We start from the raw sequence: 26,500 nt of genomic DNA on the forward strand, positions 1-26,500 counted from the left end.
GATGAAGTAGCACAGGGGTAAGTAGATTCCTACAGGCAGGGCCAGAATACTATGAAATGGTATTGTCTCCAGAGCCGACATACCATCAGATCATAACTGGAGAGTGCAGGACAAAATAATAACTTTTATCAATCTTTTAAACTATTTCATCAGTGAAAATAGTAGCAACAGAGAAAAAAGGAAACAACCCAAGGCTTGTATCCATGCCTTATATTAGACAAAAGACCTGATTTGCTATACTTTTTTGCCAACTTCCATGTAGAAATTGCCACGATGTCTTACTAGAAAGCTATATTTACCTATGCTGGATTAAAAAAAATAGATAACGTTACAGAGAAAAGGGAGTTCAGCTCTTTGAGGATCTGTTGGCCATAGCCTTCTGGCTGCTCTGTGTGCAGCAACAAGCCTTTACTGTCACTTTATCCATGAGATGGTCTTCTTGGTTACAATCATTCAGGATACATAAGCACAGATGTAAAAATAAGTACCAAAAGATCCTTTAAAGGATAAGGCTTTAAGGCCAGTCTTCTAGTGTGCTCAGGAAAAATCTCCAGTTTACCTCAAACATAAGAAGTCACCTGAACCACACACAAACTACCAGATACCAAAAGAAAAGAAAACCCTCTGTACAAACTTTTTAGCCAGGCACACTGAAGGAAAAAGAGCCAACGCTGGGCAGGAGATGCATACTGTTCCTGAATGATTAATTTTTCCCACACTCTGCTAGGATAAAGACTTTTCCACTTAAGACTCATCCCATGTTTTCCAGGAGAACGTGCAACTTTGGGTAAAGTACTTTAGAACTAGGAAGTAAAACATTTTCGTTCACCTTACTTTCTAATGTCTAAGAAAATACGGAATTGGTATTGAATTCTGCACTGGACACATACTCCAATCCGTATGTTCTAACACACGGAATAGTAACTTGGGCATCCGTAATTCCCTCTGTGGAGCCACAGAACAATTCCCACTGTCACTGGGACAGAACCAGACTTCTCTGCAATACTGTGCTGGTGTTCATAAAGCAAGGGGATCTCCTGGACCCAATCACATTTCAACAGTGAGAGTGTGTGCAATTGCTGTTAAAACACAGACTCTTCCCCTAGCCTTTCCTCACTCAATACCCGTGAACTTTAAAGTGCAGGTGTGTCATTCATGTTCAGTAATTAACAGACATGGGGAAAACAGCCAATACCCTGGATTCAAACTATGTATGTGGCCCACATGGAGGCAATTAAGTCTCCCTGATCCAGATGGGGATTCATGAGAGCACTATCAGGAAAAGAGACAAAGAATGAAGACATAATCAGTCACAGCAAAAAAATCTGTCTGAGCAGCAGCACAGCAAGCAAATAAGGTGGCAAAACAGAGGAAAAGGGAAAATTAGTATTTTGATTCACTAGCAGGTATCTCAGATGGGCTAATGAGAATCCTCAGATAAACGAAGGCCTTCCCACCTATCAATTTCTTCCAAGTAGTGGTCTCTACTAAGTGCATATTCCTTAGGATTCAGAACCTGGCTGCTGAGAACTCCATGAGCCATGAGACAGCTGTCGTGGGATGAGAAGTAGTAGTTTATATTTTCCAGTTTACGCAAAACTCTATACAAAAATAAAAAAAAAAATCACTCAAACATTTACAGTATCAGCCCATCCTTTGATACCCATTAATTGGCAAAATTAAAAGTAAACATTGTCTGTCTTAAAGTTAAAAGGACCATTAATCAAGAAAGATGGACTGCGGGAAAGCAAAAACGACAGCAAGGTTTCAAGACAGGTACTTGGATTTACCCCTTGTCTCCTCTTAGTTACATAAAGTGCCAAAAAAAGGTATAGCAAATATTTCATGAATTGCAGTAATATGTCAGGTTTTTTTATACTTTGCCCCAATAAAGTGGATGAAAATTATATCACAATAACCAAACATATATGTTTTATGCTAAAAGCATAACTGAAAATACATGTTTAAACGTTAACACAAATGTACTGAGATAGAGTGTAGAAATTACATTTTAGACCAATGATTTTAGTTTGCCAAAACAAAAATCTTTTTTGTATTTAATGAAAAAATCTTTCTCTACAGAAAAATTGCTAATTCTTGAGTTCTGAAGTACTTCACACTGAAGTCCGGACCGCTAAACTTCAGGAAATCTATTCTAAACATTCAATGCCAAATCTTAGCTGGAAGTCACAGAAGAAAATATTATGACAGCTTGTAGCATTAAGTTTTTAATTTTAAGCCCCCACAGTGACATATGTGGAAAAGGCAAGAAGAGAAGGGAAAAATTTACACAAAATAAGTTCAACATTCATGCTAAGAAGGCAAACAGACCTGTCCTGTTTAGTGGATGGACAAATCACTGCTGCTGTTTCAGAGGCATATGCTTTACTTCATTTTTCAGTGAACCAATGACATTTAAAAATACCACACTTTAGAGACTTGTAAAAACTGTGTATGCGTACCACCTAGTTAATCTTTTGCACTGACAAAACAACTATGTGTAAAGAGCACAACTGTGGTCCCTACAGTACTACACTGTGGCTTATGACTTTATTGTAATGCTAACTGCAGGTAAGGCTGATTTATCTTAATGTTTACGCTATTCAAGTTCGTTGGCTAATCAGCTTACCAAAAACAGTTCTTAAACGATCTTTCAGTAATACAATACAGAATAATGATGAAGAACTGAAATTAATAACTAGGAGAAAGTATAACAAAGTAACATGCTTTGTCATCAATTTAATGTATACCAAATTAGAGTCAAATGATGGAAAAACACTGAAATTGCTCCTTAAAGGAATACATATTTATAGAGTAGTAAATATAAAACTTCATGGATTTTTTTTTGGTCTATTTACTAAGAAAGCATTCCTCACAGACAGGATGAAAACACAGAAGCCACAATAATACTATATTAGACTGGCTATTCAATTTAACAACATTGTTAACGGTTCCACATTAAGTACTATTTTTAAACCTTCACAGTCTTACTGATGGCAGACACATAGATCAGTAAACAGTTTAAAAAAAAAGTGAATTTATTTACTTCATCATGTATGATTAATTTTGTAGAAATAGTCCATCATGTATACTTTTTAATCATCCTTAAGGCAAGCATTATTTCTCTGGTGTTAAGTACAGAGTAGTAGTTTGAATTCATATAAAAATAGCAAATTCTTGAAAGTATAACACCATAACAAAAATGCTAAAACAAACATATTACACTTAGACAAAAGGAGCTGTCTACCAGCATTTATGGTCACGTACTATGGTCTGACATTGATGTTTCTAACATCATATCACTTTCATTCATTTCAATCTCAAATGTTTCTTCCAATGGGCGACTGGTATCTGTACTTTTCCTTTGATGTGATGTCTCTAACGTTACTATGCCACTTTCATCCAGAGTTTGTCTTTCTATGTCGAATTCTCTGAAATCCCAGGGAGGTGAAATTATGTTCTTTAATGTCTTCATTGTGTGTACATCAAAGTCATAACATCTTAATTTGTCTTTGATCTCTGTTCCTAGGAAAACAGTCAAACCATTAGTTTATTCCAAGTGAACACTCTCAAAAATGCATCTCAAAGAAACTATCATCCAGAAACTACTATGATTCTCTGCTTTCAGACTGACAGGGAGCTCTTGCTGTTTAATGACTGAAGTTGAATAGAGTTGTTCTGAAAAAATACAGCAGCCCCCTTTTTAAAAAAAAAAAAAAAAAAAGATAAGCACAATATAACAAGTACAACTCAGATTCAAAAGTCTGTTATTAGAAGTAATTGCCAATTCCCTTCCCAGTTCTCTAAGAGGCTTTTTTTGTTGTTTAAGTTACACACAGCATGGTTTGCATTAATGCATATCACACAGCTGCACAGCTCTTCCAGATGTGTTAAGTGACTACATATGGAGCAAGACAATATTGAGAAGAAACATCTGCTTCAATTGTGCGAAAAATCTGCAGGAAAAGCGATAGAGCACACAGATGGCTTTTACTGGCTTCAGCCTCATTAACATGCTTGACAGGACATCAACTATGTTCATTACAGTTAAATCAGTAGGTTCAATGAAGCAGAAATATGTCGCTATAAAGGTTTTTTTGGGGGCAGAAAGCTTTCATAGAATATTTCAAACTGTGGCAATGTAATGTATTACTGTTATGAAGCTTTTTTTTTTTAACCATATGTAAAGCTCTATTTTTGGAAGCAGAAGAATTTATCCTGTCTCCACAGAATGGAGTTTTGACATGGTGAAAATGCCTTCCCCATATCTCTCTATAGCAGCATTAGCTGAAATCAAGTCCTCTGATTTTCTAACTCCATATTTCTATTTTATTTTTTCTCCGTTCCCTTTGGTTTCTAAGCTGCCACAAATCAATATTTTGTATAAAAGAAACCATCACCACTTCCAATGGCAAAGTGTTTCCTTTCTTTATACTGGTAAGAGTTTACTGTCATGACGCTTACAAAAACCAGTGGTCATCTCCAATTGCTGGTAAGTTCTGACCCATTTAAAAAACAAAAACACAACAAAAAACCCAAACAAAAACATACTCTACTTTGTAAGTTAACTAAGTAATGGTAGACAGTCCTTCTTGATGTAAGAATAAAGACTCCTCTCAAAGGACTCGACTTTAAGAGTCACAAAAGTGAAAGTCTTACCAATGTAGGCTTCAGAATCACCAATATACATTTCTATGCAATGTCCAAGCATCGTGACTGAAAATGTGTCATCCCTCCTAAGACCAAGGGCCTATTAAAAAAAAAAACAGTAAAAAGTATTCAGTAGCAAATAAAACCATTTACATCTTAAGTCCACGATGGTTCTGAGTTTGTTGTTTTGTTGCTCAACAATGCTATGAGCATAGTGTTCACTGTAAAAGCAAAACATTGCACAACCAAAATAATATTGTCATGTGAACTGGCTGAAGTAGTAAGCAAGCAAAGCACAAAAACAAAAACCAGAAAACGATATGTATACAGACAGAGAATCATTCACAAATCATGAAGTATAACATACTACTAAAGTAATGATTATAAAACCTGTGAGGAAGTTAATTTTGTATAGCTAAGCTACAATCTCTAGCGAAATAGATTAGACATGCTTAAAGTAATTACAACTAAATGTATGTAATACAAGCTTCTACATAAATAGAACTGCAGCTAAATTCAAGCCAATCAACTTGAATGCTGAAAATTCAACTGAGGAAAATTCACTGTTACTCTATGAAAATGTGAGATCACCAAAACTGTCCTGCAATAATAATATACAAGTATAATATAATAAAGATAAATCTGAGACAACAGAAAATAGCGTATGTTACTGTAAAATTTCCACTTCAAGGCATAGGTCAGGGAGTATTTTAAATCATTTCAGCTGTAGGAGAAGTTTATATACATAAAATGTATATGACACTATGAAATTAACTTAATTTATAACCAAGAAGGATTCAACCACTAAGTTTTTCAAAGTGGCCATTTTTTACCGAATCCATAGCAAATTTAGGAAGGCTTTTCAAAAAATTTTAAGATTATAAAATAAACATTAATTTGGAGGCTGGATAACATGCTGGTTCTCTGTTCCAAAACCAAAACAGAATGAAACAGTAAATAACAGAATCTGTGACCAGCACTTTAATTTAAGCCAGTTACATACCGTATGAAAATAGTCGATTGCGCTTTCAAAATTGCCCATTAGACTGTGTATGTAGCCAATGGCAGAGTAAGTAGAAGCATTTTGAGGAATCAGTACTAGAGCCTGGCGATGGTATTCCAGTGCTTCTTCATATTTCCTGTTAGGGTTACATACAGAAGATCTATTAGTAAGCTTCAGGGTGAAAGGTGTTTTTATAGCATTACATCGGTATTTTCCTTAGCTCAGTAGCACGCAATCCTGCAAGAACTTAAAAGTTATTGCTTCATACTCTGAACGTAGTAGAATGCACAAAAGACTCATGGATATTGACAATTTTCTTCCTCAATGTAATTGAGGAATCATTGTTCCCCTTATGTAGCACAACAGCTGCCTACAGCTAGGCCCCATTTGGAGGTGATCTTAGCAATTTGATATGGTAAATTGCTTTAGATGTTTAATGCTGCTCATTGTAACATTAGCTTTCTTTCTGTATCTTTCATTTTCCTCCCCAGGGGAGCAAAGGAGCAATACAAGACTAAATCACTCATTGTTCAAAGTGAGAAAAGCTCTCTGGGCAGAAACTGCACAACCCTTAAGCACTACATACACTGGTACTTTTATCACTTCCATTTTGCTACCTTCTCTGTCAGAAAAGGTTTACATATATCCATAATTTCGTTCAAATACCAGCCACCCTTCCTTTGAAAATTATCCGTTAATTAGACTGCTTACTGCATTTGTTATTTTATAAAACAAGGATCAAATGTACATCATGGCATTACTCTGAGAAATTAAATTGTCACATTTGACATCCTAGTACCAAGTTGTTAAAAATAAAGTAGCAATTGTCTATTCAGAAGAAATTTTAATGCCTGTAGTTACAATGAAATGATGCAAACAGCAACACATGAAGTTGTTAGAAGGCATTAAGTAACAATTAAGGCAGAAAAATTATGCAACTGTTTGCTTGCTGCGCAAAACTTTCACGATTTGAATTTTATTTTCACTCCTAGCATTTACCTATCCAATTAACTACCACTGTATTTTAATATGCTGCTTTCAAATTTCAACCACATAATGCTAGTGAGTAGACATATATCCAGTAAGTTTTTTTGTAATAGCAGTATCATGAATTACAAACACTAGTAAATTAGTTATTACAGAATTTTTTCAGTTTTCAAAGCGTATGTACAGCTGCCTAAATTCTCAACTTGATTTTCTTGAAAGATGGTTTACAAGGATGTAGAAATACATTAGGTTGGCTTTCTGAACCTGAACAAATAATACAATGCAAGTTGTCGTAAGCGTGATGTAAGCAGTCACTAACTTATCATAGAAATTAAAAAGAGACAAAAGGAATTATAACTGAAACAAGTATTTGAAAAAAACCTGCAATTATACTCATGAATAGATTCCAGAAGCAATGCCTTTTGTTTGATCTTGGCAGAAGGGGTAACTATTATACATCCGTATTTTGTAATGAAAATGAAGACTAATTGGCAATTCAAGCACAAAGCAATTACTACCAAAGCCAAAGCAGAAGTACAACTTATATCTACCATAATCACATTCTCATTAGCAGCTTTGAAACAAAAATTACAGTATACACCAATTGGACAATTAAAACCATGACACTAAAAAAAAAATATGGTACTCATTAAACAAAAGAAAACACTGGTTAAAATCAGATTAAGGTAATTAATGAGAAAACATTTCTCTATGTTAAAACTGTTAAAGCTTGCATATGTACTTTGCACTTTCTTTTTCTCTTCCTAGAACGGAAATATGAAATGAAATGTGAAATAGTTCTGTTCTCAAAAACCCATAAAGTAATACTTTATTACTGTGTTAATGTCACTGAATATTTAACTTCAATGAAAAAACAACGAAAACAAAAACAACCAAACACACAAGCTCTGATCCAAGCAATTAATCAGCACAAAACCACCTTTATGTTAATTAAATCAGTGGACATATTCAAGTATGTCAGGACTGGGACAGTAGCCAGTTAGAATTCACACCCATACAAGGATCTAAAAGCCTACAACCAAATTTCTATCTAATAAGAACCAATAGTTAAGGAAAGGCTTTCACATTAAGGACTTTAACTGGTGTGTAGTAAACTGGATATAAGGGGTGATTAATGTATTTACGTTCACAAGCTGATTTAGGGCATCTTATAAAGTGCTTCTACACTGCTCTCATGTGGTACATAGGCTTGATATAAATGAGAAGTAGGCCTAAAGAAAACACATTTGTGTAGTATTCCAGATAAATGTAGATTCAGTACTCTCTGCTTACTTGAGTTTTCTGCAGACATGTCCCAAGTTGTTCAATAAAGGCTCCCACTTATCAACTGTTACCTGCAAAATAATGCAACAATTTAAATAACTGCAGCTTACCGATTGTAACTGAATTTTGTCTACTTTAAAAAAAACAAAACATACAAATGAACAAGGCAATTCATTCATGACCAAGAAAAATATCACAAGCATTTTCCATTCTTTTCAAAACACATATTTAAGCTCAAATGATTTAACAACTAATTTTTCTATTTTTCCATTCCCCAAACCCAATTAAATTTCTTTAAAGGGTCAGTGATGATAAAACTTGGATGCAAACCAAACAAATTTTGTCTTCTACTTAACTAAAAATCACATCAAGCCTCTCAGCCTAGGAGCACTGAAGACCCCCAAATTAGGTGTTTGTAAAAGAATCATAAATACTGAAGGTCTTTTTACTGTCTTCTCCGTAGTCTAACTTCATCTGCTTTAAATAAATTACCTCATTTACAAGGCACACAGAAGACAATCTGAGCCAACAAAATCCTTAAAAATTTTTGCTGAAATTATTAATCATTTGGACTTGATTGCATTATGAATTTGCGATTTATAACAATGTAAGAGTATCTCTGTATCTCTAGTTATTTTAGGTGTTTCCCACTCTAATTCTAAATTTCCAGTTGTGTGTTTATAGAGATGTTGATACTTAGTACTTCTCAATAAACAAGAAAAATGCCATAGAAAAGAATTTAGGCATATGTGTAAATTTAAGCCTGATCTACAAAGTTTGTAGCATTCGCATGAACAACAATACAGCTTCAACTAAAACTGAACAACCCTATTTATATATTGGTGAGCATATAAATTAGTATCTGTGCAGTTTGCTTTAGTAAATGTGTGCCTTGTCCACATGAAGATTATAGTTTTTTTCAGTGCTTTCCACTTTATAGAAGGTTTATTGTGCTCTAGAAGCAATTTCATTGTCTTGATAGGAGATGCTTTGTTAACAGTTATAATACCATGAGGTGGTGTCCTCATTAACTAAATTCAAGCTAAAAATTAAGAAAACCTATCTTGAAATTCACAAGAAGCCTGTCACAAGGTGGTATGGCTTTCATTAAGGCATCTTAAGTTACTCTAGTACAATGTATTTCTTTACACAAGATGACAACACACAAATAAAATAAATGGTACTACCAATAGGTACAAACTCATTTGTGTGTTCCAGCGTTTGAGGAATCAGGGTTGTAATGGCCGATTTTTGATTCACAAAAGCGCCTGAACTACGAGCACATTTCCTGACAAACTTTTTGCCAGTGATTATTTTTATTACTGTCAGGAAGTTAGTTAAGCATCCCTGGACCCATTCCCATACAGTGGTTCTATCTAGTAGAAAGAAAACAAATCCATACCTATAGGATTATGTCCAAACAAAAGTGGAAGTCATTCAAGACATGGCTAACACTTAAGGTGGGAGAAACCACCTTCACATGTATACCCAGTTCCACCCTCCGGTCAGGAACCACCGGTCTACTAAGACCCAGGACTGAGAATGAGACCTGGATTCCACTCTCCAGTCAACGCTTATTTTCTTTTAATTTAATATAGAAACATACTTTTTGCCTTTTCCTGTAGCACTGAAGATAATGTGTGGTGATTCTCATCTAAAAACCCAACATACTCAATTACAAGTAGATGGCCCAAGTTTTGAAGTCAAATTTATATTGCATTGCTTCTATCTTAAAATAAGCACAGTGTATTTTGTCACAAGATATTACAGAATTTCCTAGAGTTTTACAAATTTATGGTTGTGCATGTTATTAGGAAAAATACCTCATTTCCAATAGCTTTGATTTTTTCCAGCGCATCAAGAAACCACTTTTCTGCAGTTTTCCAGCTAAGAATTGAGGGGGTGGGGGGAAAGAAAAGTGAATTAGCGAAGACTTTTCAGTAGCAGTATGAGAAAATGGTATTACAAGGAACAGTTCTTTGACATTATTTCATCATATGAGTGAAATTAGATGTAAAAAGCAGTAATTTATGTTTGCCTATATTTTGCGTGTGCTTCTAAGAGCTAACAAGACAAAGTTAAAAAATCAGAAGCAAACCAAGAATATTCAACTAAACAGTTCTTGTATCTGTTAGTTTTTTTCAGAATATATTTGGAACCTCCTGAGCTGACAAAATGTTTTGTAGTACAAAATTTTATAGCATGTGTGCACCTGTGTGTGCAGACAGATGCCTTTTCAAGGCATGTGACTACCCAATGGCAGGCACACACAAGATAATAATTGATCTCTGCATGTTCCTCAAACATTAAGCGGTTTCCTTGTTCAATATTAAACAATGAAGAACAATGTAGAAAGCAAGAGTTTAGGGTAAACACCATCTAAACTATAACCAAAAGAAACTATAGTTCAATGTAAGTAATTAGTAGCTATATTGGCACATTACACTTCAGGATAATCTATGTTTAAGACTGTATTTACTCCTATTTTGCAAGCTTACTCTCCGTTTTGAAATGCAACCACTCCAACTTCATGCATAACAAAAGGATCTTCAGGTGCAATGCTTAAAGCTTGGCTGAAAAACCTTTCGGCTAACTTTGAGTTGTTGGTCAAACCATATTCCAGTCCAATATAGAGCATTGGCAAATGACACCTAAAAAAAAAAACAACAAACCACAAAAGCACAAACATGCACTTATCAGGAACGGCATCGCAAACTATGAAATGCCAACTGTGTTTGTGTATGTTTGTGTACATCCAAGTAAAAGCTGATTTAAATGCACTCCTAAGGGGCAGTTTAAAAGACTTTACATTTTTCTTAGTTATTGACAAGAATTTGAACTTCAATAAGTAATTGTAACCTGCTCTGGGATCACATGCATTTTTATCAGTGCTTAAGTTAGTTCTGAGGGGTTTTTTTTCCTAGTTTCCTTCATACATCTCATTTACAAATGGAATATGGAAGAAGTAATAATTAAAGGGATTACATTTACCAATAACTACAATCAAATACAATAGTTTTATATGCAATATGACATGATTAGTCCACTACTCATTTTACAACCTTCTCCACAGCATGAAACAGCTGTTCAAGATATTACTATACAGCAGTTTATGAGCTGGTATGACAAACATGATTCACAAATTTCAGAAAACTTTCAGGTAGAACGTAGATTACCTAAATATAAATCTTGACTTTAGAACTTACAAAATCACAACAGTAATCACAAATAATGCAGCTAAGTGCAGATGATGAAATTATTTGGGTTTTTTTCTCCTTTGTTCTCTACCAGGTAATTGTTGCAAATGTATTCCTACTGTTTAAAGGGATATAGGTCAATATTCTACACTATTTATGGATTAATTTTAATTTTTCTGAATATGATATTTTTGACATACCCTTTCATGAGCTGCGCAGCTGTGAAGTACGCGGCCATTGCTTGGTCATGCTCACTCTCAACTGCAAATGAATGTCCATATGCTATCCATGCAGGTCCGTAGGTTCTCTCAAGTGTAGTAGCTTTGCTGAAAACAAGAGCATGTCACAAGCAAACACATCTGAAATTAAATTTCATCTGCTTCAGATGACTACTTACATAGCAATGCTATGCCACATGGTTAGGTAACTATCACGATAATCTTCTGTAATGACCAGTGGTAAACAAAGTTAATTTTAAAAGTTCAACAAACTATTTAGCACTTAAAAGTATCACACCTTTTCAAGAATTCATTGTATTATTTCTGTTGCTGTTCATGGACAGCAGGAATTATTTGATATTACTGAACATAAACAATGATATAATAGGTGAATTGGGCAAAATACAGACAACGTTAATAGTGACTCATTAAGTAGTACAAAATTCTAGCTATACATTTCAAAATAAATATATTCTAGCATATGTAAGTTTCACAAGCAGGATATGAAAATACCAAATGAACGCTGAGGTTGAACTGTCTGTTGAAATTTTGCCATATAATTGTACTAGCCTTAATGAAGACAAGCATATTTGTCACATCAGACAGCTGCCATGCATCAGAGAAGTATACAAAATGTCACTCAAGTCCTGAGCTGAAGACTGCAATCTGGAGTCTTTACAGAAAGATGGACTTGACAGGAACATCAGAAAGCTCTGTAGGTTATTTTCTCAGTCTGAAGGCAAAGGCATTGATAACCAAACAGCTCATGACAGATGTGCCCAATCTTTTCTTAAAAGCTTCTGACATGGAGATCCTACATGTTCCACAAGTAATCTATTCTATTGCTTAACTACCCTTAAACACTTCATTTTTTCCTAACATTTAATCTAACTGTTGTCACAGTTAAACTCATTATTTCTCATCACAGATGCTAGAGAACAGTTTGTTCACTGTCTCCTGGGACAAAACTTCACATATTCGAACATCTGCATCTTCCCACCCTACATCCTAGACAGCTTCAATCCCTTCAAAAACTTTCCTCATTGGCCACCTTCTCCAGAATGCTTGTTTAGTGCCTTCTCTTGAATTCAATTCAAATGTCTCACATCCGTCTTGAGTTCTCCACACATGTTAATTTGTCCGCAGCGACACATTACAATACAGTTTTGTTGTTGTTAGAAAAGATGGATTATGTTCTATCACAAATGTTGTTTTCCTCATTGGTGCTGAGATGAGGTAAGCTCTTTTGCAAGATCTGAAGGATGTAGATAGCTCCTTCTGGAGCAGCCAGAAGGATAATTCCCTTACACGCTACTGGGCACTGCCCAGCTGTGCCTTCTACCCTGTTCAGCATGCTCCAGCATGATGTCCTGTGACTCCAAAACAATGATACAGGAGCTTGTGTTTTTATCCATGGTATCTCCAGATCCTTTTCTAAAAACTACTGCCTAGCCCACAGTTGTCCCTAGCCTTGTAGTTGTACACTGTCATTCCTCTCCAACCAATTGGGGCATCTTGTTACTATTTCACTTTTACCAGACCTTTTTTCCTCTTTACCAGAACCACCCTGAATTCTGATTCCCCCCCGCCCCCAACACATCTATAGACCCTTCCTGGCTAGGGATGCTTGCAGATTTAATAAAGATGTTCTTTATTTCACCACCAAACCCACCTATGTCACTCAGGACAGTTTCCTGAAGAATTTCACACTGGTACATGTCAGGAATTTAAATAGTTTACTCATAATAACCAGGCATTTGAACAGTCTAAATTACTAACCCATCTTTACATATATTGTCCATAAAGGTCTCGAGAAGAAAAATGAAAGCCTTACAAGTTGATTTAAGCCTTCTCAGTTTAAGCATGCAGCACCAAAACAAACGCCCTACTTCACAGCAAGGTCCTGCTCCCCAGTTCTGATAATCAATAGACATACAGAAGACCAACAGGAAAGAGCACTGGACTGACTGACCAACCTAAAAAGTCCAAAGTCGCTTGTGCAAAGAAAGAACTAGACACAGCCAATATGTCAGAATTGTCTATCTAACTCTTCCCTTTAAGATATGAAACCTGAACCTGGGAGAATGTCTGAGTGTCCTTAAGCTAAGTACTGAGGCTTGATGACCTAGTTGTAGTTAGCTTGGCAGCAAGAGCGAACGCAGGGACTACACCTGCCCATAACGGGAGGGTGACTGCCAAAAGAGATTCCACAAAAGTCTGTCTTTTTTTAAAGTATCTAGAAGGTTGAGGTCTAAATTGCTATACCAAAAAAAGGGTGTCAACAAAAGGAATATTTTGGTAGTAACCAGTTTACCGAGGCTTCTGCTTACTTCATGAGCTTACAAACAATCTTGAACATTAAGTATTTAGTTAGCAAGTGAGCAACAGATTCACTAAGGAAAACTGGGAAAAAAAAATTTTACCTGAGATATCTTCTGGCATGTTCATTTTTGTGGCCAACCATGAGATAGTAGCATCCTACTGCAAACCATGACACCTGCACATTAAAATCAAAAAAGAATATTGTTAGATATATCACGCTGATTTTAGTGAAACTTCACCATAGGTGATGTAAAACAGAGGAACAGATTTCATTAGAGAAGTTAGGAACATTTTCACTGAAATCAGTCAGCTTTTCAAATTATTTGATATTACAAACAAGCTAGAACTGCTGGCATGTATGTCTCTAACTGGGTTAGTTCAGCCTGATGAAGAGAGCGCTAAGTGGAAAGCTTATTGCTGTCTTCAATTACCTAATGGTAGGGAATACAGAAGACAGAGCCAGGCTCTTCTCAGAGGTGCAGTGATAGGATGGGAGGCAATGGGTACAAGTTGCAACATGGGAAATTCAGACTGAGTAAAAGGAAAACAATTTGCACTATGAAGGTGATAAAACATTGGAAAAGGTTGCCCAGAGAGGCATATACGTTTATTACTGTAGCATTTGTTTTAAATTATTGTTCAAAGTGAATGCCTCACATTGAATATATTTTACAGGTACTTTGTTTTAAAAAAAGAACCTTGGTAAAGAAAATTACAATGCTTAGAAAATAAAAGCAGCGAACCATGTTTAGTAGCTCCATCCAGAAACAGATTTTGAACCCTGTTGCTCAAACTGACTATTACATTACAACTTTTACATATTTTCACCTAGAAAAAACTACCTGGTAATGAAGGCTTAGAACGACTTACAGGATTATTTGGGTACAAGTCCACCAGTTTGTGAGAAAGATAGAAAAGCTCTAAATAGTGGGAAGAAACAAGAGAAGAAAATTAAAACGTGCTGAAACATTAAGATGTTTCAAGCCCTTTGGCTTTCTATACAAAATATCTAAAATTTCTATACAAAATTTCTAAACATAAATGTTTTCTGTTTAGTGGTAATGCTTCAAACTGCCTCAAAATAAATTCAGTTTTGCAATTAACTAAAAAAAAACAACCAAAACCTAAACCACCAAGCCATAAGTCTTCATAGCACATAAATAAGCAGCTATACATCCCATCCCTTAAGAATTCTGCAACAACTTAGGTCATTAGCATACATTAAAATAAATGCCTGTAGTATTATACTTGAATGTATCTTGTCAAGGTAAAACACTATTGAACTTCCTACATCTAAAAGGTATAAGATACTGGCTAGATCAATTTCAAAGTAGAGTCCTGTTCATTAATATGTTGAAAATAGGGCAAAAGCAAATAAATTACTATATTATTTGGAATAACTCTAAGTGATTACTTTTCTAATAAAAATAATAATTCTAGTTATTAGAATAACTTACTACAGATTTTGTAATAACAGCAGAAGTAATCAGATACAGGATAACAATTCTATTGCCTATGCAATTTCAAAACAAATAGCATTACAGTACATAAAATTTCTATTTCTTCAGAGTACAGTGCTCTTAAATTGATGAGTTTGTCCTGGAGTACTTTGCATCAATTCTTGGCTTCAGAAAAATCAAATATGAAAACTGGCTTACAAAATACCAACTTATTTACAAAATGCTTCTTAAGGAGACTTAGAAGAAAAATCAGAGTACTGGCCACATTTTCAGATGTAGTTAACTGTCAAGTAACTGAAAAATATATTTACTAAACATTGAGAAGTACTAGTACACCTAATGACCTATTTGTGTACATACAATGCACCATCCTTTGAGAGACTGCAAATCATATGAGCTCCTTATTCTATTTTCCAATTGGTTTTAAAGACATTCAAGCTCTTCACTTGATTTGGATGTTTATATGCAGTCTTAAATGAGAAAAAGCCATCCCAACTGCAAGTAAGCTATTTTGTAATTCCAACAAAGGTGCTGCATGATTATTAACTTGTTTGAATTAAAAAGAGGCCTTCACAACAGCAAAGGCAAGGAGAGTCCAGAATTTTTTCTAATGTGGAAAAAGCATGCCCACCTAAGCATACACACTGCTGAAAAGTTCTTTCTAGTTTAAATTAATATATTTTATTTTGTTGTTGAGCAGCAAGAGTACACCTAGATACTCTACGAAGATCACCTCAAAACAGAAATGAAGCAGTGTAGCTCACTAACTTTCTGGCTACATAGCCCAGTGGTTAAAAGATAGTGACACTCATGATCATGAATGAATAAAGACTCTTTGCATAAATACTTCCCCCTGCCCCAGCCCCGCTGTCAGCTCTGAAACTCCCTTCTTTTCCAGTTAACACTGTTTTCTTGAACCTGCAGGTAGGAGGAAGAATATATGTAATTTTTTAAACAGTATATAAGGGGATTTCTTGGCATCCTTAATTCTTTTTTAAAATTGAAGCTCTATGATCTTCTTATGACTCATTAAATGTGTTTCTTACCATTTGCTTTATTAAGCTCCACAAGTGTCCCTATATGCACAGGTAAACAGTTTGCATGGAAAGGATCTTTTTCCATCACTCTAAAAAAAAAAAAAAAAAGAAATCTGGAATGCACATTTCAAAAATTTTAATGTCTAATAAGCAAGCTGCTTTTATAGTGTGTAATGTTCCAGTTAATTACCTCTTCAGGCACTGGAAAACTATTTGTGACTAAAAATAACTATTAACAGCATAATAAAGGCTATCTTAAGACCAGAAAAAATAACTATTAATTTAGCTTGACAGAAGAAGATAACAGAAAATTCTGGCAAGCTGAATATACAATTAGAAAAACAGAATAGAATGTACATTTGTTTACAGGTCACTTCAAATTTAACCAGCAAACAGCAAGCAACAACATTTCTGTTCATCTTTTCCATACATTTGACAGCAACTTTCAAGCAATAGTCCTCAACTTTCTGAGCTTAACACTAAGACGTATGCCTTAGGAAACATATTTAGCTCAGTTTAAAATTTTTATTTCCTGTGGCATTTAGAAACAGAAGATGGTCTCAGACAACAGACTGCATGCAGGACATGGCTTGTAGGCATGTGTCCTCTTTGTAAGCATTGGCATTTGGTAAACTAAGCAGAGAAAAAGAAGATGTATTTAAATCTATTCACAGAATGTCTTAAATCAGAAGTACAACATTATGACTCCATTCTCTGAGAAGTACACCGTGAAATAGTTAAAAGTTTAGTTGACATTTTTAAATAGTTCAAAAATATTTCAAATGAAAAGTATAAAAGAACATATAAACAAGTATATTAAATGCTCTCTTGAAGGGAGTCTAAAACTTTGAAGTTATATGGACTTCTCAGACTCTCATTTCCAAACTCTAGCATCTGTGATAGTCTCCTCCTTAGGAGACATTTACTTCTGCCACTTTCTGGCAGACAAGGTGTGGCAATTAAGTTTCAGAAACAAAGATGCGATAGTATAATTTTATTGACTTAATTGGAGTAATTTATTTCAACAGGATCATGATTTTACTCAGATGTTTAAATTCACCCTGTCAGCATTCTCTACAGCCTTCCCAAAAATCTTGCCTGTACTGGGCTCCATGGGATATTCTACATAGTGATGGCTTGCTTCAGCTAAGAAAAAGCTGTACTATAAGAAAAGGAAACAAAACCCCTTCTATTTTATACTACTAATATTCTGAGACTATGCAGTACATACACAAAAATACAGTTTTCTTAAAAAGGTAGTTGTCAGGCCAGCAGAAAAAATAGCTCCACAACCACATGTTCAGATTTACAGTAGTTGAGAAGCAATCCATGTTGTTGTTCTGACCCATCTGACAACCGAGCAGCAGTGTATTCCTGGGCTATGTAACAACTGAGACACAATACTTTGCACATCAAAATTAACATAACTTTTAATCAGCCAGAGAAATCATACATCCTAACTAACCAACTGATCCAAACCTGTTCATTCTGAAGGCCAAACAAGAAGTAGGTAGAGAACACACAAAACTGAAGGTACCAGAGTACGGAAGAGGATGGATGAAGAGAAGTACAGCACAGTGCTGATTAACTGGAGCTTTGCTTTGGATACTTCTGGTACATATCATAAAAATAATGCGTCTTGCCAGACAAAAACTACACATTTTAAATACCTGAAACTTTGTATCAAATTGTTATGTATGTCAATCCATTGAACAATGAAATTTGCTGTAAGTCCAGGCATAATTATTATACTACACTGCATGAGAAAAAACCCTCAAAGTTGCTATGTATACTTACACCGAAGTAAGCTTGTAACACATTTTGAAATCACAGTTATAATAATGTCTTTCAGCTAAGGATACTACCACATCCAGGTTTTCCTGAAGACCATCTACTGATTCAGGAATCAGTGTTTCACTGGGTTTATTATACTGAAAGACAAAAGAAACAACATGTGAAACCACAACCAATCTAAAATCAGAGGGTATAAGTATTAATATTTTTAGTTCTAAAAGAATATTTAAGAAGCATTAAGCTTCTTAAAATTCTTAGTTTTAAACTGAACATCCATAAAACATGTATTTGGTAAAACTGTTCTTTATAATGTACTTAAAAGCTCATTTAGAACACAAAAGATGCTTGCCAGCATCAATATCTTAAGTGTAGGCTGTAGAAATGAATACTGAGCAATATATAGGTGGCTTTCAGAGCTCTCACATTATCTTTGGAAAAAATAGTCTGGAATAATGTTGTTCTATCCTAGTATTTTCAGGTAACTGACATTTTGCCTACATTATTAACTTTCTTTTTCCCCACCTAGAAGTTTCTCAAGAAATAAAGCTAAAAAAATAATCAGAATTTCAAGTTGTCACCACACCAGAAAATAAGTTTACACAAAACTATTATACTACCCCCATAAAGTGATATCTACTGTGTCATAAATTTTAAAATAACGAAAACTACAAAGCCCTTATTTATTCCAATGTTCAGAATAAATGGAATCCAAGAAAATTTACACCTGAAGTCAAGCCTTTCAATCAATTCTCCAGCTTTTTGCTCAGTTTTGGGGTTTACCTTTTTCAATTTATTCTCAAATAAAAAGTGAAGCAATTCTTGTTCTTCTTCTGTACATTGTCTACTAAGAGGTAGAGATTCAAGAAGTTCTTTTTCTATGTGAATTAAAAAAAAAAATTGAAGGGGTCATATTACAGAAGAAATAGCAAGATCCAACATTTTAAGAACTCTGAGATGCAAAGAATTTTATGATGCTCATCCCGAAACTACAAGGATGATAATACAGATACATTAAAACAGATAATACTACTAATTATGGAAATTATTGATTGAATTGTTAGTTTTTCCTTCTACACTTTTAAATAAAATTTAATAAAGATGACATAACACACCACTATTTTTATTTACTCTACTTGTAAAATTTTATCACTCAGAATGCTATATTAACCCATGCCTACTCTAAGTAAGCAAACACCAGTAGGGTTTCATGGATTCAAAGCCTGTGAAGTTAAGAACACAGGAAAAACATTGTTTAGGCTGGGCAAAGAGCATGGGAGCTTCCGGAGCTAACAAACAGGGCACCTGGGTTACTTTGTTTCTTTTAGTTCTTAGCACTGCAAGACTGAAAAATAAAGTTCAAATGTAAATTTGAGCAGATTATAATTTTAAAATCTGTTATTTGTAGTATTGCTCTAATTTTTATCCAGAAAAAAGGCATACTGAGCAAGCAGCAAAATTTTACTTGTATTTGAGAAATATTGCTATCCAGACCTTCTTGTGCCGTCAGCATATGGTGCGATGTTAAAAGATCAAATGCTTCAAAGCAGTAAACATCAAGCTTCAAGGCCTCTTTGTAGCTGTATGTTGCTAGGGTTCTATTATCCAAAGCATCATAGATCTTCCCTCGCAAAAGGCATATAGAGCTCTTGATCTGGTGGAAAAGCAGGGCTGGAGGTCAAAGACTGAATCAATGTTTGCAATTTGGTTTTGAGCACAAATCAAATGGGCTCCCTGAAAAGTAAAAAGCATTTCATGTATGATGGAACCTGGTTTTCTAGTGCTGTCTTTAAATAAAATATTGTCTCTACTAGCTTAAAAAAACAAAGTAATGCTCTGTCAGGTTATCTACTGCCAAACGAACACATGCTTGAAATAAACTCTATCCTCCCTCTACTTATCTTTTCTACTGCCAACATCCAGCTCTCTGATACTGAGTTGTAAGCTAATTTATACTAAATTCCCTTCATAGTCAATACAAGGAAATCGTCACTTCCAAAGCAATTCACTTCTTTGCTGACTATTAAACCACATATTTCATGCAAGACAAGAATGACCACAGTAGAGATGAAAAAGGCCAAATCAATGGACTCAACTACTTTGAGCAGAAAAATACATCCTTCTTTTCAACCCAAAACATAGGTGTTTCAGAAATGAAAGTAGTGAAAGATTATTATTACCATAGTTAAAGTTGTGCTAAGATGTCTAATAACTAACATGTTCTTTCAAAACTCCATAAATGGGTGTTCAATTCAGTCAGAAGGCAACACAAGTGTCAGCAAGTTACTTGGAGAAAGTTAACACATTACGTTTCTATATAAGCAGACTAACCAGACAGACCAACTCTCTCAGGAGTCCGCACACTAGAAACAGTATAGCTGCATTAACAACTAATAAACCCCAGAGGGCTGCTAAAGAGGTAATGTTGTTACCAGCTCAGACACCAGTCATTCTTACTCTGGAACTAGTGTCTGTGCAAGCTACTCAAATTAGGTTTGAAAAAGCTACGTTCCTAGAGAGGAGTTTGATTTAAAATTTTTTGTAGCAGTATCCACTTCAGTAGTTCTCTCCATTGGCAAACCAAACCCCTCCTCGCGTTAGTGAACTACATTATCACAAGCATTTGTGAAGGTAAGGACTGATGGAAGTCGAGTTTTTTGGCTGGGTTATTTTTCAGTCAAAATAGTTTCCCAGTTCAGTTCAATAATCAGCCACCCAAACGCTTGGGACAGAGTACCATGAAACAGGGAGGAAGAATGAACAGCCAAAGCTGAGGACTTCTTCCTTTGCTTGCAGTGGTAGCTTAAATGTTCCCATTAAGGTGCACCACAATAACTCAGTCTAATCCACTTCTCCTTTAAGCCCATTAATACCAGCATTCGAAATCAGTTCACATCGATGATTTAATCCATTTTGCTACTTCAGTCTTACAGGGAAAATGCCATCTGTCAATCACCTTCACTGTAGTGTCAGCTAATAAACTTCAGTTCATAACTCCGAAAGTAAAGACTCTTCAGCCTACACCTGGTATCGACCCCTTTTAACTGTGTGCCTATACAGAATTTTTTCACTGAGCTTCAAAAACTTCACCTTCACATCACATGATTTTCAAGTGTGATCAAAAAATGTCCCACTGAGAACACCACTTGAGTGATTAAGGAAATATTTCATTAAAAATATCTGGAGGAGAAGAAAACTTGCTTTGTTATCTCAGAACCTGCAGCCCAACTAAAAGAAGTGTTAGTTTACATTATCAAGACTGAAATTGCAGCATAGAGCTAAAAGACTCTAAAAAGCAATGCTAGATCATGAACTTCCTGCAAAGTGTCTGCAAATAATTTATGGGAAGTTGTTGAAAAGCATTCTTCATTTTTGCAAACCAAGTTATTTTTATACAGGCAAGCTAACACATGACTTCTGTCATGTGTTAGAGAAACAAACACATGTGTTAGAGAAATGGCATTTTTAAAAATTATGTTATCCAAAACAGAAAGCTTAAACACAGAGTTTCAGATTCATACAGCTGTAAAATCATTTTCTGACTTCACACATTTTTCTCCTCAGTTATAAAAATACTTGTTTAAAAAATGTCACTTACAGAGGATTGTGACATCTCCCAGTCTGTGGTAGAGTCTTTCAATCCACTTTCATCCTTCAAGTACTTTTCAAAAAGTCTTTTGTTGATTGGCTCTTCCATATCAAGAATATCCAGGGCCTGTTGATGTTCTTTTGCAGCATACTAGCCAAACATGTGCATGTAAAAAAAAAAGGTTCGGATTTGAAACATCTGTACATAAAGCACCAATAAACACAGTGTCACATTTCAAAGGCACAGATGTAACAACCAGTGCTTATCAGCAGGTTTTTCAGGTATGCATATTCTTATTGGACATATGTCATTTTACCATTACAGCCAACTATTTTACTGGTCACCTATAATACACACACAAAAAAAATTAACACCTACAGAAAAATCCATTATTCAGCATTATGCAATCACAGAAGCAGATATGCTTCTAAAAATAGTTAATACAGGTTTTAGTAAAATACAATTATTTTATTCTATAAGCAGCACATTATTCTATTTCAAATTTCTGTATTTAATCTACCAACTGATTCTGTTTTTCCTGTGAAAGCACTGCATTTTATATTTATGTGTCACATTTATACAGAAGTATAAAGCTGCTAACTGTATTTACACAACCATAAATCACATCTCCTCTGGTCAGACTACAACCAATCAATTAAAAATGTAGAAGACATGAGACACAAATGGTTCGCATTCCTTCCCCACAAAATATTAGAGGAGTATTTTCTTTCCTGGAAAAAAAGGTTGGTTGGATTTTTTCAGAATAGTACCACAATGGATACTCCAGTGACCATACTGAAGGTTAAAGAACGAAATCAACTGTCACAAAACTTAAACCTGTTATTCCAATGAACATAGACATCTGCATTGCCTGCCAGGTATCTAATCTTCTCAAGATGCATCTTTTATTTAGTTTGGTTTATTTCCAATAGAGGTTAAAACATGTACTCACGTGACATCTAGCTGCAAGGTAGCGACATGCTTCATATAACTGAAAGAGAAGTTTCATACATATTAGTTATAAAGAGAAAGCATGTTTACTTACACTGCTAGACTCCATTTCACTCTCTCCTTTTTCAGTGTATGGCTGCTTCATCCCTCTCACCTCCAAAAATCCTTCTTGACCAAAATTACTTAAGTCTGTAATACCTTCTCTGCTATTAAACTCTGAAAGGACACTTGCTTCACTCCTGCCTTCACCACTCACTAGCAGAGTGGAAGGACAATTTAAACATCTATACCTGAAGTGACACTCCACCTTCCCATACCTGCTGCAGTTACATCCTTGGACCCCTTCTCTTTTCTGTGACCCTATCTGGGGACAAGAGTTTCAATCTGGCCAACTGAACACAGGGGTATACTTGATTCAGACAAACTACATCATGCAGGCTTTTTTAATCACTTTTCCCGTAAACCTTATCCTCTGATGGTGAAGAAGTCACTGTGGTTAGCAGCAGAGCTTTAAAAGTGGAATAACAGTAGTAAGTCTTGGACTAAAGTGACTTACCTTATCCAGCTTACGCGATCGAAGGGCATGTGCTGCCCTATGATACTGAGCTGTTAGGTAAAGACATTGGGCCAACCAGTAGATATCCTGTGGTTCCTCTAAAATAAAAGAACAAATTATAAACAATTAATTTATAATACATCTTTAAACACTTTCATACAGAATATTCACTTTTGCTTCACTAGAAAAGTATTTTTCCCCTATTCCAGCATGCTATTGAGTTACAAAGTCTTATTTTATATATATATATATATGTACACAAAAACAACTTATCTATCTGTGAGACTAAAATGAAAAAATAATCAGAGGTTAACTTTAAAGACATCAGATAATGCACTGGACAGTGAATACAAAGAATCTCATACTAGAGGAGTGTCATGAGAAAGAGACTACAGTGATACAGATCTAAAAAATATAGCAGTTGTAGGTTACCCTGCCCTTGGACATAGGGCAGAAAAAAACAATTCAGAATTGTCCCTCTCAAAAAAGATCAGTGGGAACAAACAACAGTGAAAGCATTAGACTTCTGCAGCCCGAAGTTATGATTGCAGAAGCACAGCTTAGTGCTCTCCTACTTTACTGGCAATCAAGGCTTTTGTGGGATCAAGCCCCTAGAATCATTTTAGGAAGTGTAAATGGCCCATGGCTGTAGGCAGACATCAGCTACCAGCATCAACTCACTCTGTAAATCTGCATTCTACTTGTCACCCAGAGCAGCAGTGAATCCTGTAGGAAACCACCGTTGTCTCTTGTAGCTAATTCTTTTTTTTTTGTCTCTTAAGGTAGGAAAACCTTAAGGTTTGGCCAAACATTATTTTTAACACGAAGTTCACAAGGGAAGGAAGATTGGCCCCACTCTATTTAGAAAAATGGTATTCCAGAGATCACAGAAAAGCACTTACACCAAACTCAGAACTTCAACATTTAGCGAAACAGCTTTAAGAAAACAACAAAACAAAAACAGAACACTATCAGAAAGAAGTTAATCAAAAACAATGTAAAAAGCAACTACTTACCATGAGACAGTGAAGCTACTTTGTCTGCCCAAAACAGAGCACTTTGATACTGCTGCTGTAAAAGCATGATAGAAATAATTAGTATTTATTTGGGTTAGCTTTACTGGATTATTTTGAAATATATTGTACATCATTCACATTTAATATCTCATGCATGTAGTCTCTAATGAACGGCAATTCACATTTGAGATCTTTATAAGTTCAAAAAACAGTTTAAAAGGGCCAGTACTGTAACTTCTAAAAGATATCAAAAAGTAATTCAAGGTGGGGTTGTTCGTTTATTTTCAATAAAATGCAAATCCCTTTAACCAAAAGGCATGCGCTACATAAGTATGGCAATAGGTGATTACTTGATTTGCTATCACTGAAAAAGTAGCAAGAATCCCCTCCTTCCAGTTAAAATAAATGCTACATTTTAGAAGAAAGAGAATCCTGTATAAAAAAAAGGACATATAAATTACTTCAGGAAACTTCAGCAGCACCATCTCTGATGAAGAAATTTTCATCCTCCATTTAAGAAGCTTTAACGTCACACAAACCATAGTCTCCATGTGAATTTCCCCTTATCCTTGGATACACAGTTTGACCATTAAGTCTCCACTTCAGGAGAAGGGGGTGAAATGGAGAAGAGTGGTGGCAACTAGAGATCCGATGGAAGCAGTTTGCAGGTATATCCCACTAACTCAGCTAAGGGTGCCATCAGATTTGGGATATTAGGCAAAACCTCATAGAATTTGGCTGGGATTATTCTCTGAAAAGATCAGCAGGGGCTACTGCTTTTCCTTTTTATCCTTCTCCATGCTATCAGGCTTAATATGCTTCCCAGGATCTGCTGGACATTTAACAGATATCCTGCCATCGCAAGCACTTGCAACACTAGAAAAGCCTTGATCACTTTTGCTCTTTCCCACAACATTACAGTTGTGGATTTTGTTTACAATCTTAGAGACTGTTTTATGCTTTTGGAGTAGAGGTTTGGCAGACTTTTCTGAAATGCACATTGATGGTATTCTTGTCCTCACAAAGCACTACACTCCATGACCTAAGTGGTCTCCTCTATTCTGTATCCCCACATCCCCTACTTGATAGGGATTAAGAATGCCCAGCAAATTTGCCAAGAGAATAGTTTGGTTTCAATCTACACTCCCAGAAAAAAAACCCAACCAACACACAAAAAAACCCTAACAAAAAACCCGAACCAAAACCCCACATGTATAATAGCTGTCTTCGAGAACTGAGGTTTAAATAAGTCTCTCAACACCACAAAAGAATGGCATAATCCAGGCCTACAGGGCGCCATATGACTTTTGTTGAGCAGTTGTACAGTACTATAAGCTGACTATATTACACAAAGAAGCAGTCCCATGTTCCTCCTGATGCCCCTTCCTCAGAACTGCACAAGTGTCGATACAGCTGCGTAGCAAAGCAGCTTGGTGAACCAATTTAACTCAAATGAGTGCAGCAAAACGAAACAATAAAATCCATCAAATTAACTTAGGTCCCCAATCAATCTTTCGGTCAGACTTGCTGGCCACACACACACGCTTGTGCTAACTGAAGGGATGATGAGTTTCTCTCAGTAGCGATGCCGGTATGAAGTCTTTGAACTAGAAATAGAGCAGAGCAGTTTCATGCTATACATAATCTAATTTATTAATGCATTTTTCCTGCTGTGTGTGGTGTGGGTTTTTTTTGTTTGCCCTGCAGCGACACAATTCCTGAATCCATCAACAAATGAAAACAAGCCTGCCCTTCTAATAGCAGTCTGCAGCGTCGCAGGTGAGTACGATGGGCACCTATAATCAGAGGCGAGCATGGCCCGACTTGCACAACCCGTGAGGGAGGGATCCTGCAAATACGCCTTCACTACACAGCAGCCCTACCGCTCCCACAGCAGGCTTCCCTCCTCCTCCAAACGAGGAAGAAACCACGAAAATCCCCCCGTCAGGCTACTAGGAGGCCACACGCTCCAGCGGAGACCGCACAGGCGGCCCAGCTCCCAGCGGAGACGGCACAGGCGGCGCTTCCGGCCCGCCGCACTCCTCTCCCACCCGCGCTCCCTCCCTTTTCAGAGGAAACGGGGCATTATTTCAAAATTAACTCCCCCTCCCCGGCCACAGGGGCTGGCACCTGCTGCACCCGCTCCCGGGGCCTCCCTCCGCCCAGGAGCCGGGCCGAGAGGGGCTCTCCCTGGGGGAAAGCCGGCGGGCCAACCGCCCCTTCCCCAGCAAACCCCACCCCGCACCAACGGTCGCTTCCCCCGCGCCTCACCTGATCGATGTACTGCCGCACCCGCTTCCTCAGCCGCTCCAGGTTCATCCTCCCGCGCGGTCTGTGGGTAAAAGGCGGAGGGGGGCGGCCCAGGCGCCAAGCCCGCCGCGCTGGGACCGCTGGCCTCTCCGCCGCCCGCCCGGCGGTGCCGCGCTCAAACCCGCCCTC

At 36.3% G+C, this 26,500-nt stretch overlaps 1 protein-coding gene across 3 annotated transcripts; it reads right to left on the reverse strand.

The window, feature by feature from the left end:
• Positions 1-1,593: 1,593 nt before the first annotated feature.
• CDC16 (cell division cycle 16) lies at positions 1,594-26,500 on the reverse strand. Of its 3 annotated transcripts, none has more exons than XM_072849820.1 (18): positions 26,333-26,500; positions 24,062-24,116; positions 23,046-23,143; positions 22,491-22,529; positions 21,548-21,688; positions 19,444-19,603; positions 18,733-18,827; positions 17,956-18,089; positions 16,168-16,247; positions 14,532-14,581; positions 13,763-13,836; positions 11,322-11,447; positions 10,423-10,575; positions 9,748-9,811; positions 7,934-7,995; positions 5,654-5,789; positions 4,660-4,750; positions 1,595-3,519 (listed from the first exon to the last, which is right to left on the reverse strand). In XM_072849820.1, exons 1-18 carry the CDS (start codon positions 26,378-26,380, stop codon positions 3,260-3,262), a joined length of 1,866 nt encoding a protein of 621 aa, XP_072705921.1. In that variant the 5' UTR covers positions 26,381-26,500; the 3' UTR covers positions 1,595-3,259. The 3 variants fall into 3 exon arrangements, with proteins under 3 accessions (XP_072705922.1, XP_072705921.1, XP_072705920.1); XM_072849819.1 differs by having other exon boundaries at positions 1,597-3,525; XM_072849821.1 differs by lacking the exon at positions 10,423-10,575 and having other exon boundaries at positions 1,594-3,525.

Source organism: Ciconia boyciana, chromosome 1 (assembly GCF_034638445.1).
Source record: "Ciconia boyciana chromosome 1, ASM3463844v1, whole genome shotgun sequence".
In the NCBI taxonomy this organism is placed as follows: domain Eukaryota; kingdom Metazoa; phylum Chordata; class Aves; order Ciconiiformes; family Ciconiidae; genus Ciconia; species Ciconia boyciana.

Excerpts from the sequence above, each read along its gene's own strand:
- CDC16 (XM_072849819.1), bottom strand. The coding sequence starts at position 26,380 with ATGAACCTGGAGCGGCTGAGGAAGCGGGTGCGGCAGTACATCGATCAG. Across the intron at positions 21,689-22,490 it reads ACCTTGCAGCTAGATGTCAC|TATGCTGCAAAAGAACATCA; the intron begins GTGAGTACATGT and ends ATGTTTGGCTAG. Across the intron at positions 9,812-10,422 it reads GTTGCATTTCAAAACGGAGA|CTGGAAAACTGCAGAAAAGT; the intron begins GTAAGCTTGCAA and ends CTCAATTCTTAG.